This window comes from Trachemys scripta, chromosome 24 (genome assembly GCF_013100865.1).
Source record: "Trachemys scripta elegans isolate TJP31775 chromosome 24, CAS_Tse_1.0, whole genome shotgun sequence".
Lineage (NCBI taxonomy): Eukaryota > Metazoa > Chordata > Testudines > Emydidae > Trachemys > Trachemys scripta.
The window spans coordinates 7,405,876-7,420,040 of record NC_048321.1 but is presented as its reverse complement, the minus strand read 5'-3'; the positions used below and the strand labels follow the sequence as shown (position 1 = coordinate 7,420,040).

At 55.1% G+C, this 14,165-nt stretch overlaps 1 protein-coding gene across 2 annotated transcripts in view; it reads left to right on the top strand.

Annotated features, from left to right (window-relative positions):
• The first annotated feature begins 542 nt into the window (after positions 1–542).
• TARS2 (threonyl-tRNA synthetase 2, mitochondrial) overlaps positions 543–14,165 on the top strand; it is a 29,737-nt gene continuing 16,114 nt past the window's right edge. Inside the window, exons 1-9 of one of the 2 annotated variants that reach the window (XM_034756432.1) lie at positions 543–626; positions 1,903–2,093; positions 2,991–3,114; positions 5,625–5,746; positions 7,755–7,872; positions 8,974–9,038; positions 10,261–10,339; positions 11,094–11,240; positions 11,714–11,812. In XM_034756432.1, the coding sequence (XP_034612323.1) occupies positions 567–626; positions 1,903–2,093; positions 2,991–3,114; positions 5,625–5,746; positions 7,755–7,872; positions 8,974–9,038; positions 10,261–10,339; positions 11,094–11,240; positions 11,714–11,812 (1,005 nt within the window). In that variant the 5' untranslated portion in view covers positions 543–566. Of the gene's footprint in view, positions 627–816; positions 974–1,902; positions 2,094–2,990; positions 3,115–5,624; positions 5,747–7,754; positions 7,873–8,973; positions 9,039–10,260; positions 10,340–11,093; positions 11,241–11,713; positions 11,813–14,165 lie in introns of those variants that run through there. The other variant, XM_034756431.1, reaches the window with a different exon arrangement.

Below are 14,165 nucleotides of genomic sequence, written 5' to 3'. Positions count from 1 at the left end.
GAACATAAGAACGGCCACACTGGATCAGACCAAAGGTCCATCTAGCCCAGTATCCTGTCTTCCGACTGTGGTCAATGCCAGGTGCTTCAGGAGGAATGAACAGAACAGGTAATCATCAAGAGATCCATCCCCTGTCGCCCATTCCCAGCTTCTGGCAAACAGAGGCTAGGGACACCATCCCTGTCCAACAATGGCTATTAGCCATTGATGGACCCTATCCATGAGTTTATCTAGTTCTTTTTTGAACCCTGTTAGTGTCTTGGCCTTCACGCCATCCTCTGGCAAGGAGTTCCACAGGTTGATCTTTGTTGTTCTAACAACGGTAGGCAAAATATATGTTCCAAGGTGATTATTTTGATGTAGATTATTTTAACCGTTTTTTAAAGAGCGCAAAGGCAAGGCCGCAAGGGGATTTATTATTGCTGATTACATTTTGATGATGCCAGAAGGAGCAATGAAATTAAAGCCACCGATGGGGTTGTCCGAGTCCAGGGTATGGATTTGAACATGCCTCTTGTTTTCTTTCTAGATTGCAAATCTCCTTTCCCCCCCAGCACCCTGGGCCCATGGGGGGTGAGACACAGAGCGCAGCTGGAGTCGTGCTGGGATTTGGGGCCTTGCAGCCGGTGAGTGACAGGGGCCGGCTCCCAGCGGGCGCGTGCAGCGGGAGCGCAGCGCGGGGCCGCGCCGTGGCGCAGACGCAAGCGGCCTGCGCGGCGCGCGGGCGCATCTCCGCCCCGGGAACGGCCCCTCGCCGCGCATTTGCAGGACGCGCTGCTCGGGAAGCCCCGGTGCGAAGTGACTGGCCGCAAGGAGCAGCCAATCATCCCGGCCGGGCCCGCCTCTGCCCAGCCCGCGGGCGGGGTTATTTCCCTGCTTGCTGCAGGAAGCCAGGGGGGCCATGCGGCTCCTCTCGCCCTGGGGGACGCTCCTGGCCGGGAAGGGCCCTGGCGTGAGCCGTAGGTGGTACCAGGTCCGTCCGGCTTTGCATTGCAGCGGGAAACCTCCCTGCTGCCCCCTTTCTCTCTGCTGCGCCTGGGTGTGGCCCTGTGCAAGCTGTGGGGGCTAGCAGGGGAACCGGGGCGGGCTATGGGGCGGGCAGGGAACGTGCCCCCTCCCCGGGGAGCTCGGCCAAGCTGGCGGGGTGGTTGGGTTGTTTTTAGCTTTTTCTTGGGACCTGATGTCTGCTGCGGTGACCCCGGCAGACGCGGCTGGCAGGGGGTTGCCTGTGACCCGTGAGGGTGTTGTCCCCTTGGGAGGGTGCGCTGCATTGCAGAAGCCCTGGTGCCCCGCAAGTTCCCCCTATGGGACTGTGGGTATCTCAGGGGCACCATAGAAGATCAGGGTTGGAAGGGACCTCAGGAGGTCATCTAGTCCAACCCCCTGCTCAAAGCAGGACCAATCCCCAGACAGATTTTTTGCCCCAGATCCTTAAGTGGCCCCCTCAAGGATTGAACTCACAACCCTGGGTTTAGCCGGCCAATGCTCAAACCACTGAGCTATCCCTCCCACCAAGAGGCTCCAACAGAGCTGGGGGCCCATCGTGCTCGGAGCTGTACAGAATGCCCCGGCGTCCCTCTCACCCCCCTCCCAACGCACAAGATTTAGTTCCCGCATGAGTGCAGGGGACTGGACCGGAAGACTCTCGAGATCGCTTCCAGTCCTATGATTCTATGCACCTCCTCCTCTAACCACTCAACAGCGCTCCTCCAACAAGAGCTGGGAGAGGAATCCCAGGAGTCCTGACTCCCAGTCCCCTCCAGCTCAAGCCACTCTGTCTTGTTTCCTTGCCGGAGCTGGGAAGAGAGAATCGAGGAGTCCTGACTCCCACGCCCATCCTCTACCCGCTAGACCCCACTCCCGTCATGAACTTCTTACAATCCCGCTGTGGCTCTTTTCCAGGCAGGCGCTCTCTTACCCCACCTCGCTGAGCGGCTCTGTTTGTACGAGAAGCTAAAGGCTGCCTACGACGAGCGATGTGCAGACCGGGCGCAGAAGGCAGGTGGGCCAATCCGGATCTCCCTGCCCGATGGCCAGCAGGTGGAAGGAGAGTCCCTAAGAACCACGCCGTATCACGTGGCGTCACAAATCGGGTACTGGGTGCCATTGCACGTTTTCTTCCTGTGAACGGTTGTCTGATTTCAAAACCCTTTCAACCCCTAGGTTTCCCTTAGGGCAGGGAACTGAGAACGGCTGCGAGAGACTCCAGCCCCGTTGCTCTGCTGCTTTGCAAATGCTGGGGATGGGCCATTGAGTCCATTGCCCCTAGGGGTCAGGTTTGGCTATGCTCAGCTGGACTCTGTTCAGTGGGATTTGGGCACCTGACTCCCTCCTTCGAACCCGCCTCCCACACCCCGAATGTTGTTACTGTAACTCACACCTGCTCAGTGTGGCGCTCTGTCCCCGCCAGCAATGATGGCTGTCCCACATGGAGCCTGCAGCACCGTGGCTGGGTCTTTTAACTCCTGCTGTAGAGACAGTTTGTGCTTCCAGAGGGCCCAGGTGCAACCCGCTGCTGCCTGGGGAACTGCACGCGTGGGGGCCCATAAGCTGGGGGGACTTCCCCCGGCTGGGGTGAGTGAGCAGCCTCTGCTTTTGCCCCGGCAGCCCCCACTAGGGTGGGCAGAGCACCTCACCGAGGAGTAGTGGCTTGACGAGAAATGGGTTTGCCAGCTGTAGCGGGCGGGTGTCTAGGCCGCAGAGCCCATTCTCGGAGCTGGTGCTAACTGGCTCCCTGCTGGTAGCCTCAGCAGAGAGGGTCCAGGTGTGAGTGGGTCTTGGAGACATAATCTCTCTAGCTTCGTGTGGGTGTGGGTGGGGGGCGGTGTGCAGGGGGAGAACTCACTGCGCAGATACCCTTATTCTCCCCAGGCTGTAATTGGGCCAGAGACCTGGCTCCAGGGCCCCTTCCCCAGCGCTAAATCCCCCGTCTGACTGGCCGGTCATGTGTCCTGTACTGAAGTGTGTTCTGTCACCTCTCTCCTTCCCAGCCGGGGCCTGGCTGAGGGGGCAGTGACCGCCAGGGTGAACGGGGCTCTGTACGACCTGGATCGCCCTCTGGAAAGCAATGCCGCCTTGGAATTCCTGGGCTTTGATTCTCCAGAGGGGCAGGGGGTGAGTGATATCTGGCGCAGTGTTGCCAGCTCCACATAGTAGGAAGTCACCAGACAGACCTTGAAAAGTCGCTAAATGTAGTGTCTAAGCTCTCAAAAGGAGTCAAAAATGTCACTAAACATCCACATAGTAGGAAGTCGACAGAGAATTATAAACACACAAGTGCGCATGCCCAGGTGAGTGTAGTCACAAAATCATTCACAAGCAGCACAATAGTGTTAATAGAGCCGACAGGTTAGTGAAAGGGGGGGCCCAGAGCCAGGGGGAGGAGGGCATTCGCCTGACTTGATCTGGGTGCTGCAGGGAGCCAAGAAAGTAGATTTAAAAACAAAAATCCATTAGCCAGATCCCTTCCCCCTGTTCCCAGAGTTTGATTTCTGAAAACCCAAGTGGGCAGCTAACCCCAGGTCAAGCCAGGGGAATAAATAAAGGGGAGCCAAAATCAAGCTAACTCCACCTTTGATCCTGCAGTAAGGGCTTCCTCCCTGGAGGCGCGGTGCCCCTCCTTCCCCTGCCCCATTGGGGCACATGGCCCTGTCTCATCCCACTCCACCTTCCATCCGTGTGGCTCTCCTGGCTGGCTAACCTGTCTCCCCTGCCCTGTCCGCTTCATTAGCCATCGTACCCTGCATCACAGCTGTGCTACCTACTACGGAGCAGCGAGAAAGAACATTTGGGTAAAAACAACCCCTGGCTAATGTGCAACTCTCACCAAAGTGCGCCTGGCTTTAGCAAAGTATTTAATTAGCCTCCACAAACATAGTTTCCTTGCCTGCAGATAGCAGGGGTCTCAGCCCAAGCAGCCTTGGAACGCAATTCCTTCCGAGGACATGCTCAGTTGAGACGTAATGACATTGACTTGGTGTCCAACAGATTGTAGTAAGAAGAGCCCGGAATGGATTTTATTAACGCTATCAAGCTGCTTGTCAATGATTCTGTGACTATACATAGTGGTGACGTCTTTCTCCGAATGTCATTGTCATTGACAGTAAAAGTTGCTAGATTTGTCGCTGGTCACTTTGACGCTTATTTTCTCGCTAGGGAAACAAAAATGTCGCTAAATCTAGTGACAAAGTAGGTAAATTGGTGTTCAGTTGTGGGGAAGAAGCCCTCTGGTGGTAGGAAAAGGGAGCCTGGACAGTGGCTAATCTGGGCCGTTTCTGTGGCTTCTAGTTTCTGTCCCTTTAATGCCATAGTTCTCAACCTTTCCAGCCGACTGTACCCCTTTCTAGAGTCTCCTTTGTCTTGCATACCCCCACGTTTCACCTCACTTAAAAACTATTTGCTTCCAAAATCAGACAGAAAAAAATACAAAAGTGTCACATCACATTATTACTGGCAAATTGCTAACTTTCTTCGTTACCATGTAATTATAAAATAAATCAATTGGAATAGAAATACTGTACTTCCATTTCAGTGCATAATATATAGAGTGGCATAAACAAGTCATTGTATGACATTTTAGTTTCTATTGACTTCGCTAGTGCTTTATATGTAGCCTGTTTGTAAAACTAGGCAAATATCAAGATGAGTTGATGTACCCCTCTGCATACCCCCAGGGATACATGTACCCCTGGTTGAGAACCACTGCATTAATGCACCTGCTGGAGTGTAGGGGTCACCAAGGAAGCGGGGTTTGATAGATGTGCTTTTTAACTGTCCTTTGCAAAAGCATCTCTCCCAACCATGCTCTAAAACAGTGGTTCCCAAACTTGGTAAGCCCCTGGCGAGCCGCGAGACGCTTTGTTTATCTGAGCACCCGCAGGTACGGCCGCTCACAGCTCCCAGTGGCCGCGGTTTGCAGTTCCCGGCCAATGGGAGCTGCGGGAAGCGGTGGCCTGGCTGGCCCATTTTACACTCTTATGCGTTGCAATGCATGTTGCTGAGATGCTGGACTAGCCAATGGCTCCTGCACTTTGGTATCTGACTGGCAAAAGCACAGATGCAAAAGGCTGAAAAATCAGCTGCTCAAGTTTTAGTTGACAGGAGTCATCCAGGCCAGGGATAAGGGCAAGGAATTGGGCAGAGCAGAAAAGCGAATAGTGGCTGAAGCTAACCCAAAGGGAGAAGGTACAGCGTGTATAATGAATAGAATAGTCCCTAGCTCTTCTGTAGCGTTTTTCATCCTTAATCTCAAAACGCTTTACAAAAGCAATCAGTATCATTGTCCCCATTTTACAGATAGGGGAACTGAGGCACAGAGTGGCTGAAGTGACTTGCCCGATATTACCCAGCAGTAGAGGTGGGAATAGAACACAGGAGTCCCCAGTCCAGTGCTCTATCCACTAGATAACACTGCCTCCTGGGAACAGGCAGGCCCCCTAAAGACAGCTAACGAGAGACTTTGGGCTCCCTCTCTGAACAAACAGGCACCCCATATGTGAGAGGCTGCAGGGTGTCTGGGTTAAGTCAGGGCTCTGAGTCATCATTGGAGCTGGGATCCCAACAGGCCAGCGCCATGTGGGGTGCGGCGGGCCATCCACGTGACCCCAGGTCTCTTCCCTCCCCAGGTTTTCTGGCACTCCAGCGCCCACATCCTTGGAGTGGCAGCGGAGCGATTCTACGGAGCGCTGCTTTGTCATGGGCCCAGCACAGAGAGCGGCTTCTTCTACGACATGTACCTGGCGGGCCGGTAAGAGGGGCCAGGGAAGCCTAGGTGGGCATCCCGGCGGAAGGCCTGATGGCATCTGGATAGCGTCATATTGTATTTTCGTTAAGGCACAGTTAAGAGTCCTCCAGTTGGGTCACTGTAGCTACACACTCGGGATTTCTATATTACATTATAAAACTGAACTGTTTCCAGATCTAAAAGAGGCTTTTAAATCAGTCATTTGTAAATGCAAGTTCAACTTTTAAATTTCTTTTTATGTTTTGAATCTTTACATCGTTAATATCTTGAACTGGAATGTGTTTTCGTTTGGGCTGGAGAAAGATCAAACGCATTATGTAAATAGATAACAATATTTAAGACTTTATTTCTATTTACTGAGTAACTTAATAGGAAAAGAAAGCACACTGCCATTGGAAAAAGGTGATCACATTTGTATCTACTGGAAATAGACCTTAATCACCTTAGAGCTGATAGGAAACAAACAAAAGGAAGTCTTTCTTCACGCAACACAGTCAATCTGTGGAACTCATTGCCAGGGGATGCTGCGAATGTCAACTTTAATATCTCCATTGCCCCCATCACCACACAGCCATGAATAGATTTAACCTAGGAGGCAGGGAAATACTAGCCCTATTTGGAAGGTGGGATCTAGGGCACCCAGAGGTGAAGTGACTTTCCCGAGGCTAAGCAGGGAGTCTGTGGGAGAGCAGAGAATCAAACCCGGAACACCTGAGCCCCAGGCCTGTGCCTTAACCACTAGGCAATGCTTCCTACCCTGAGGAGGGGGAACTTCCTCTGCTGTTTTGAGTGAGTGGGTGGGGGGCTAGACAGAGTCACCAGGAAGGGGAAGCAGAGAGAGGCGGAGTGGGGATGGGACCTTGGGGGAGGGGCAGAGCCGTGTGGGGCCCCCACTGGCAAAACCAAAAGTCAGCGCCTATGATCTCACCTCATCCATTCCCTGCCGTAGCAGGAGCCTCTGGTACATCTGCCCCTTCTGTTCTCTCCCCGTGGCTCCGCTGAGTCTCCTGTGGACTGAAACGCTTTAGCTGGGCTCAGTACAGGGGCGTCTGGGTGAATTCGCCGGCTGGTGCTGTGCAAATCGGACTAGGTGATCCGATCGGCGGTGTAATATATTAAAAACGGTTAACTGACAAGTATTAGTCTTACCGTTACTATATTGCAGTTAACGTTTAAAACAGATTGGTAAGTCAGGTGCTGCCGGGCCGGTCACTGCTGGGACGCGTGCCGGGCAGCACGTGCCCACCCAGGTATGGGGGAGCCTCAGCTGGGATGCTCCTGCTCTAGTCGAGTGTGTTCCAGTTGCTGATGAGCCCCCAACTCGGCGGCGGCTGCTGCCTGTAGTGGGCTCATTGTGCCAGGCGCTGCAGACCAAAGCATGGGAACGGGGGAAGCATGAGACCGGGCAGAAAAGCCTGGGCGAGTTCTGCTGCACGTGCCCCCCTCCCCCGCCCCCTCTGCCCTGGCTCCCGGGACCTCACACGCACACCCAACTCGCGTGCAACCAGTCTTCTCCGGGTGTGGACGGCGCTGCGCCCCCTTCTGCTGGCTGAACTGGTTAACGATTAAACGGTGAACCAATATCATTGGAATACTTTAAACGGGTACTTTTTTAAACCATAGTTACATCCCTAGATCTAATGGTCCCATCTGGCCTTAAACTCTATGAAACCGAGTTGCCGTTGTCACATGGGCTTGTTTGATTTCGCTTCCACTAGGTGGCATCCTGGGATAAACTAGCATGAAGTGCTCCACGCCGCTAGGCTGCGTCGGCAACACCGTACCTGCCTCTGCTTCCCTGGAGCCCCCTGGCCGTTACACCAATGTCTGGCCTTTGCCAAGCGTTGTCCCTGGGTCCTTTCCTGGCAGTGCGTGGGGAATGGGTGCAAACGTGGGGGTGAAGACGCGTTGCTAAGGTCACGCGCGCGCTCTGGCCACCTGCCGGGATCTGCAGTCACGGCTCGGTTCTTCGGTAACCGGGGCTTTTAAAAACCTCTCGCTCTCTCTGCAGGACCGTGCTGGGCAGCGAGCTCCCAGCCTTGGAGGAGGCATGCAAGTCCATCGTCCGAGAGAAGCTTCCCTTCGAGAGGCTGGAGGTGTCCCGAGAGGACCTGCTGGAGCTATTTAAGGTGGACGGACGTGTTCATATATGTCATGGCTCTCGGCAGCCCCCCCTCCCTGCAGGGCCTGAGTATCAGCTTCAGGGCGGGAGTGGGAGTAACACAGAACCCCAGGGCCAAGTAAACGGTCGTGCAAATAGTGTCACTTACTAGGTCCTGCAGGAGTCCCAGTAGCTCCTGTGAGAAGCGATGGGAGCCCCCATCCCTTGGGACTAGACACGGCCCTGGTGAATGCATGGCCAGGAAGGAGGCGTCTTTTGTCCCCTGGGGTAGGTCTTTCCCCTCTGGGGTACACAGGGAGGCTTGCTTGGTTTCCAGAGCTGCCCTGTGAGCCGGCCCGGGGCTAATAACCTGCCTTCCTGCTGCCTGCCCCCGCTCAGTTCAGGGTATGTCTGTCATCCTCCCCAGCGCTTCTCAGTCCAACCAGCCCTGTCCTCTTGTAAGAGCTGGTGTTATCTGTATATCTAACTTGCCTGAGCACCTCGCCATCTTCGCTATGCTTATCCTCACCCCTGTGAGGCAGGGCAGTGCTATCCCCATTTTACTGATGGGGAGACTGAGGCCTAGATTTTTTTTAATGGTATTTGGGCACTTAACTCCGATTGATTTCAGTTGCAGTTAGGAGCCAAAAACACCTTTTAAAATCTGGCCACAAGTGACTTGCCCAAGGTCAACGAGGGAGTCTGTGGCAGAGCAGGTATTCTCAAGTTCCAGACTAGCACTCTAACCACTGGGCCATCGTGCCTCGAACGCCTGTGTCTAGCCCCACATGCCTGCCTGGCACACTGCGTAGCAAGTGAAGAGCCAGTCTCTGTCCTGAGGAGCATGCTGGCTGCATTGATGGGCCAGGCAGCTTGCTGGGGGGAGATGGTGGGAGGGATGTGCGTGCTAGAATTGTGGGCTCCTGTAAGTGGCATTTAGCTTGGAAGCTCTTTGAGGCAGGGGCTGTCCGATACTTTCTCTGTACAGCCCCTGGCGCGAGAGGGCCCCATTCTTGGGCACTATCATAACAAACATGAATAGCAACAGCTCAGAGCAGATTAGCTGCTAGTTGTCCTTGGGCTGTATCATTAACACTGGCCCTACGCTCTTCTCTTTTCCTTTCCCCAGTACAACAAGTTTAAGCTGCAGGTGATCAAGGAGAAAGTGAAGTCACCGACTACTACGGTGTACAGGTGAGCAAGGGCCCTGCAGTCCGTGTGACTGCCCCGGCGCATCCAGGGTGCTGGACAGGGCGAGGTCTGCGACTCCTGTTCCTCCAGACGCACGGCCCTGGGGTGAAAGTGCCCTGCTCCCCAGCCGTGTCCCAGTGCTTAACGTGGTCAGGAAAACGTGTGTGTCCATCTGAATCCCACTTCATACAGACAGCTGGCCATGCCGTGTGTACACTGATTACACGACCGTCACCGTCAGGCTTCAGTGCATGGAACTATTTGTACTGATTTCCGGTGGTTTTCGAACAAGCCGTTCTGCAGCAGCACTTCCACCGAGGAGCTCCCCGGGGTGGATTAGTTTGCAACGGTCACATACCGTCGTTTGCCACCAGTAGCGATTGTCCAACATAACTTAACAAACCAACTTCCAACCCCCCCCCCGGAAAGGCGAGATGGCGCTTGTAGGGTGCCCCTCGGTGCCCCAGCTCCATTGAACACTTTTCCCCCCCCATGCCGTGTCTGTGACCCTTTGCAGCTCCGCCCTCTTTCAGCACGGCCACGCCCTGACGCTTCGCTGCAGTTGAGTTGTGCTCAGGCCCAGATCTGGGTGGCACCATGACTTCTTGGTACCCACTGCGTGGCCGGGAAAATCCCAGCAACTAACTCACCGCTGGCTGGTACAGGCGTTCCCTGTGAAAGGCATATGCAGGGGTAGGGGGGCGACTGTCACTGCTGGAAAGCAAGAATGATGCCGGGGCTTGGGCCCTGCCTCCGTGGGCTGGGCTGTGGGTCCGGGTATCATGATGGGAGGGAGTGCGACAGAACGGGCACAAAGTGCTAAGGGTCTGATCCTGCCCTCGTGCCCCATTGCACAGCTGGGTGGGAGCGGGAGGAGTGAATCCACTCGCAGACGTTGGCCCAGGTTCTGATCCTGTACCTGTGGAGGTGACATACGAGTGCCCTTCATGTGAGCCAGTTGCATTGTGGTCGTGCCTAAGAGCCCGAGTCACGGACCGTGACCCTGTTGTGTTAGGCGCTGTACAAGTGGAGCTTACATGCTAAGTCATCGGCCCCTTCGGACCATTTGGGGCGTCTTCTGACTTTCCCCTCTGTTCTCTCATTCCAGCCTGGCATTTCTCACCTCACCCCTAGACCCAGGGATGCCAATCTGCCTGTGACCCACCTGTTGTCTGCTCCTGGCTCTCTGTCTGTACTCTGAACCCGTCTCCTTTCCTTTTCCCAGGTGCGGGGGGTTAATCGACCTTTGCAAAGGCCCCCATGTCAGGCACACAGGGAAGATCCGAGCACTGAAGATCCTAAAGGTCGGTTCTAACCCCAGCCAAGCTCAGTTGCTGGCACTGGTGGGAGGGAGCCTGGTCTAGTGAGCATGGCGTGGCGGGGGTTATCGCTCTGCCACTGGGCAAGCTGTGTGAATTTAGGGGAGTCAGTGCCTCAGTTTCCCCCCAGCTGTAAAAGTTCCAGCAGGAGGGTGGAGCACTTTGATATTAAATGCCTGATATGGTCACGCTTTGCACTGAACACAGGCTGGGCTTTGTCAGAGGGTCTCCAAGTGCTTTAGAAAAGGACAGGTTTCAGAGTAGCAGCCGTGTTAGTCTGCATCCGAAGAAGTCGGCGGTAGTCAACGAAAGCTTATGCTCTAATAAATCTGTTAGTCTCTAAGGTGCCACAAGTACTCCTGTTCTTCTTTTTAGAAAAGGAGTCGGTACCATCCCTGATTTACAGGTGGGGAAATCGAGGCACAGAGCAGGCGCGTGGCTGCCCAAGGTCACCCAGTGAGTCCATTTCAGGTTCTGTTCTTGACTCTGGCTCCTCGTGTTTTATACCAAGCCCGTCGCCATAGCACCTAACCCAGGAGTCCAGACTCCCAGCCCTAACCACTAGACCGTGCTGTTCCGAGAGGAGCGGAAGCTTGTGCCTTTCTGGAGACGCTGGAGGAGTAGGCAGTAGAGTTGCGTGTTGATCCCAGGTTACCCTGCCCCAGCCAGTGTGGAGCTCAGCCCACTCTTCTATCAGCCCCTTCCTGTGGTGTTAGCTCTCTTTCCCCCTTCTCAACAGAGCTCCTCCGCCTTCTGGAAAGGAGACCCCGCTCTGGAGTCTCTGCAGCGGGTGTATGGGATCTCCTTCCCCAGCCCCGTACGGCTGGAGGAGTGGGAGCAGCTCCAGGAGGAGGCAGCTAGCCGGGACCACCGGAGGATTGGCAAGGTAGGAGTCGGCATGATCACCCCCGGGCAGGGTCGCGCCAGCTACATCTGCGTTTGTTCCACCCAACCCGCTGGCTAAACTGTCCCTGGTTCTGAACAGGGAAGGGACAAAGGGCATGGAAGTGTTGGCGCGGAAGAAATGGAGCCATCAGTACCTGCCCTGCTGATTGGAGACCCCTCGGGTAGGAGAGGTGCTCTGCAAGACCCAGCTCCCTTCGGAGCTTGGGCACGGGCAAGCCATTGTCTTCCGTTGCCGTGCCACGTCTCTCCCGCCTCAACGAAGCCCGAGTCTCTGTTGCCACCTTATGGGTCCCATAAGAGGCTTCTAAACCTGCCGCTGTTTCCAGCTGCCGGGCCTAGTCCTTAGGAGCCTGGATCCAGTCCCCCATGTAGGGGGTCATCGCGCGTAGACATCCCGAGTCCTGCCTCCCCCTCGGTGCAGCGCTCAGGGGACCTCTCTTATTCCCTCCCCAGGAGCAGGAATTGTTTTTCTTCCACGAGCTGAGTCCCGGGAGTTGCTTTTTCCTGCCCAGAGGAGCTCATGTCTACAACACCCTGATAGACTTCATCAAGGTACGGGCAGCCGTCGTATCGGGGTTCGCTTGGTCGCGCCGCGGCGCGGGGGGCTGGACTCGGTGACTTTGCCAGGTCCCATCCAGCCCTGCATTTCTGTGGTGCTGACACTCCTTCTCCGTGTGACATCCTGTAGATCTTCCTGTCCCAAACGCCTCTGTGCAGCTGTGACCGTCAGCCCAGGCTCTGGGAGCAGACTCACGCCAGCCGCCACTGGGTCATAGCCGAGTCATTGTGTGCAGAGCTCCAGCACTGACTCCCTGGTCAGCGTGGCCAGAGGAGTTTTAACCTGGCTCTGCTATAGATTTCCTTGGGGAGAGGGCGGAGTGCATGTCCCTAGCCACCCGGGTCAGGGAGCTGTGCTAGACACCGGCCAGGAGCGTGGCTGCACCTAGCTAGCTGGGTGAGGTTGGGTCCCCAATTCCCAGTGAGGTAGATTATCTTGGAGGTGTCTGTCTCTGGGTCCCAGTTGCACAGGCTTCCCAGGGGTCGTCCACACCCTGCTTCCATCTGGAAAAAACATGCTGGAAAAAAACATCGGTCCTGTCTATTGTAGGTCCTTATCTAGCACCAGTGCTATAGTGTCCGAGCACTGTAGACCAGTTAATGTATTTATCCTCACCCATCCCCGTGAGGCAAGGCAGTGCTATTATCCCATTGTACGGATGGGGAAACCGAGGCACTGAGAGGCTAAGTGCCTTGCCCGTGGTCACACAGGGAGTTGGTGGCAGAGCAGGAATTGAGCCCCATGTCTCCCATTTCCTAGGCTGGTGTCCTAATCCCTGGGCCACCCTTCCTCTCCTCCCCTACCTAGCCACAAAGAAAAAGGGGGTGGGGACATGACTCCCCTGAAAGCTATGAGCAAACCCCGCTCCCTAGTGGGGAATCCTTGGGATACAGACAGGTGCATAGATATCCCCTCGCACCGCTGTTCCCAATAGACTGCACAATCTGGCCCGTTGGACTGGGGCTGTGAGCAGAAGCCACGAATTCCTGGGGGACCCTTCCTTCGAGTGCTCGTCCGTGTACACCTGCCCAGCGACTCGAGTCCAGGTTCCTTTGGCCAGGAGAATCTGTTGAGGGTCATGCTTTGTAAGCGCTTTGTCTCTGCTGCAGGGGAGACCGCATCTTCTTACACATGATATCAGCAACCCGGACAACCTAGAAAGGACCAAAGTCTCCCCCGAAGGGAGCCCTCTGCATCTGCCCCCCTGTCTGCCCTCATCGTCCTCAAGGCAGCAGACGTGGCTCCTTGGTCAGGAGGGGCGTGCAGATTTGTTGGCCTGGTAGAGCCCATCCTGGCTACTGGGTTTGGGCCTCGCCACGCTCTGAGCAGGCTGCAGTGCTTGGATCCTTGACCTCTCTGGCGCACATCCTGGGCACAGGCTCGCTGTCTGTTACCCCTTCGTGCCAATGGGGCTACCCTACTCTCCCAGGACCAGTGCTGACCCCTTAACCTCCTCTGTAGCTTAAGCACAGCCCATCCCACATGAGCGCTCTGCGCGGTACACTTCGCCTCTGCTGGGACACGGGATAACAAAGCAAACAGGGGCGTGGGCTCCGTAAAAGTTCCAAAGCCTGATCACCCTCTAGCTCCCACGAGATCTGTACAGCTCAGACCAATCCGGGAACACCCCTGTGTGCATTTCCCTGCCTCGGTTTCCTCACTGTTCTTTAAGGAGTCCAGAATCCCTCTCCTACGCGTGGATTCTCCTCTGGCTCATGGAGTCTTTCTCTCTCCTGTGCAGCTGGTTTCCTGTCTTCCTCTTTCTTGCCCAATCTCCCTTTTGCTCTCTCCTTGCCTCACCCAGTCTCTGTGGTTTTAAAGACTTAACCTCACTCAACACCTTGGCTCTTTGTCCTGTTTGTGGACAAATTCCACTGCTCCAAACCCCCAGCCTGGCCGATAAACGTGGTCAGACTGGTTTTCTCCAAGCTCCAGCTGTCGCATTGTCCTAAGATGTTCCCTCCATGAATGGGAACCTTCCGGGTTCATCAACCCACTGTTGTTCCTGGTGTGGGCGACACATGAGCGGACTACGCCTACCCCGCGGCAGTCCAGCAGACAGTAATCTCATAAGATTAACCAGAATTCCTAAAATGCAAGTAGGCAGATTCTCAAATCGTGTCTCACCGTAGATCCTCTCCATCTGGGAGTTGGATCACCATCCTGAGGGACGGCTGGAAGTCATAGAAGGGGTTATTCCATCCAGTTCCAGACTCTCTCTTCCTCCCCCTCGCTTTCCCTGACTGTTTTCTCAGGCCCCTCTTGCAGGTTTCAGAGGGGTAGCCGGGTTAGTCTGTATCAGCAAAAGAACGAGGAGTACTTGTGGCACCTTAGAGACTAACACAT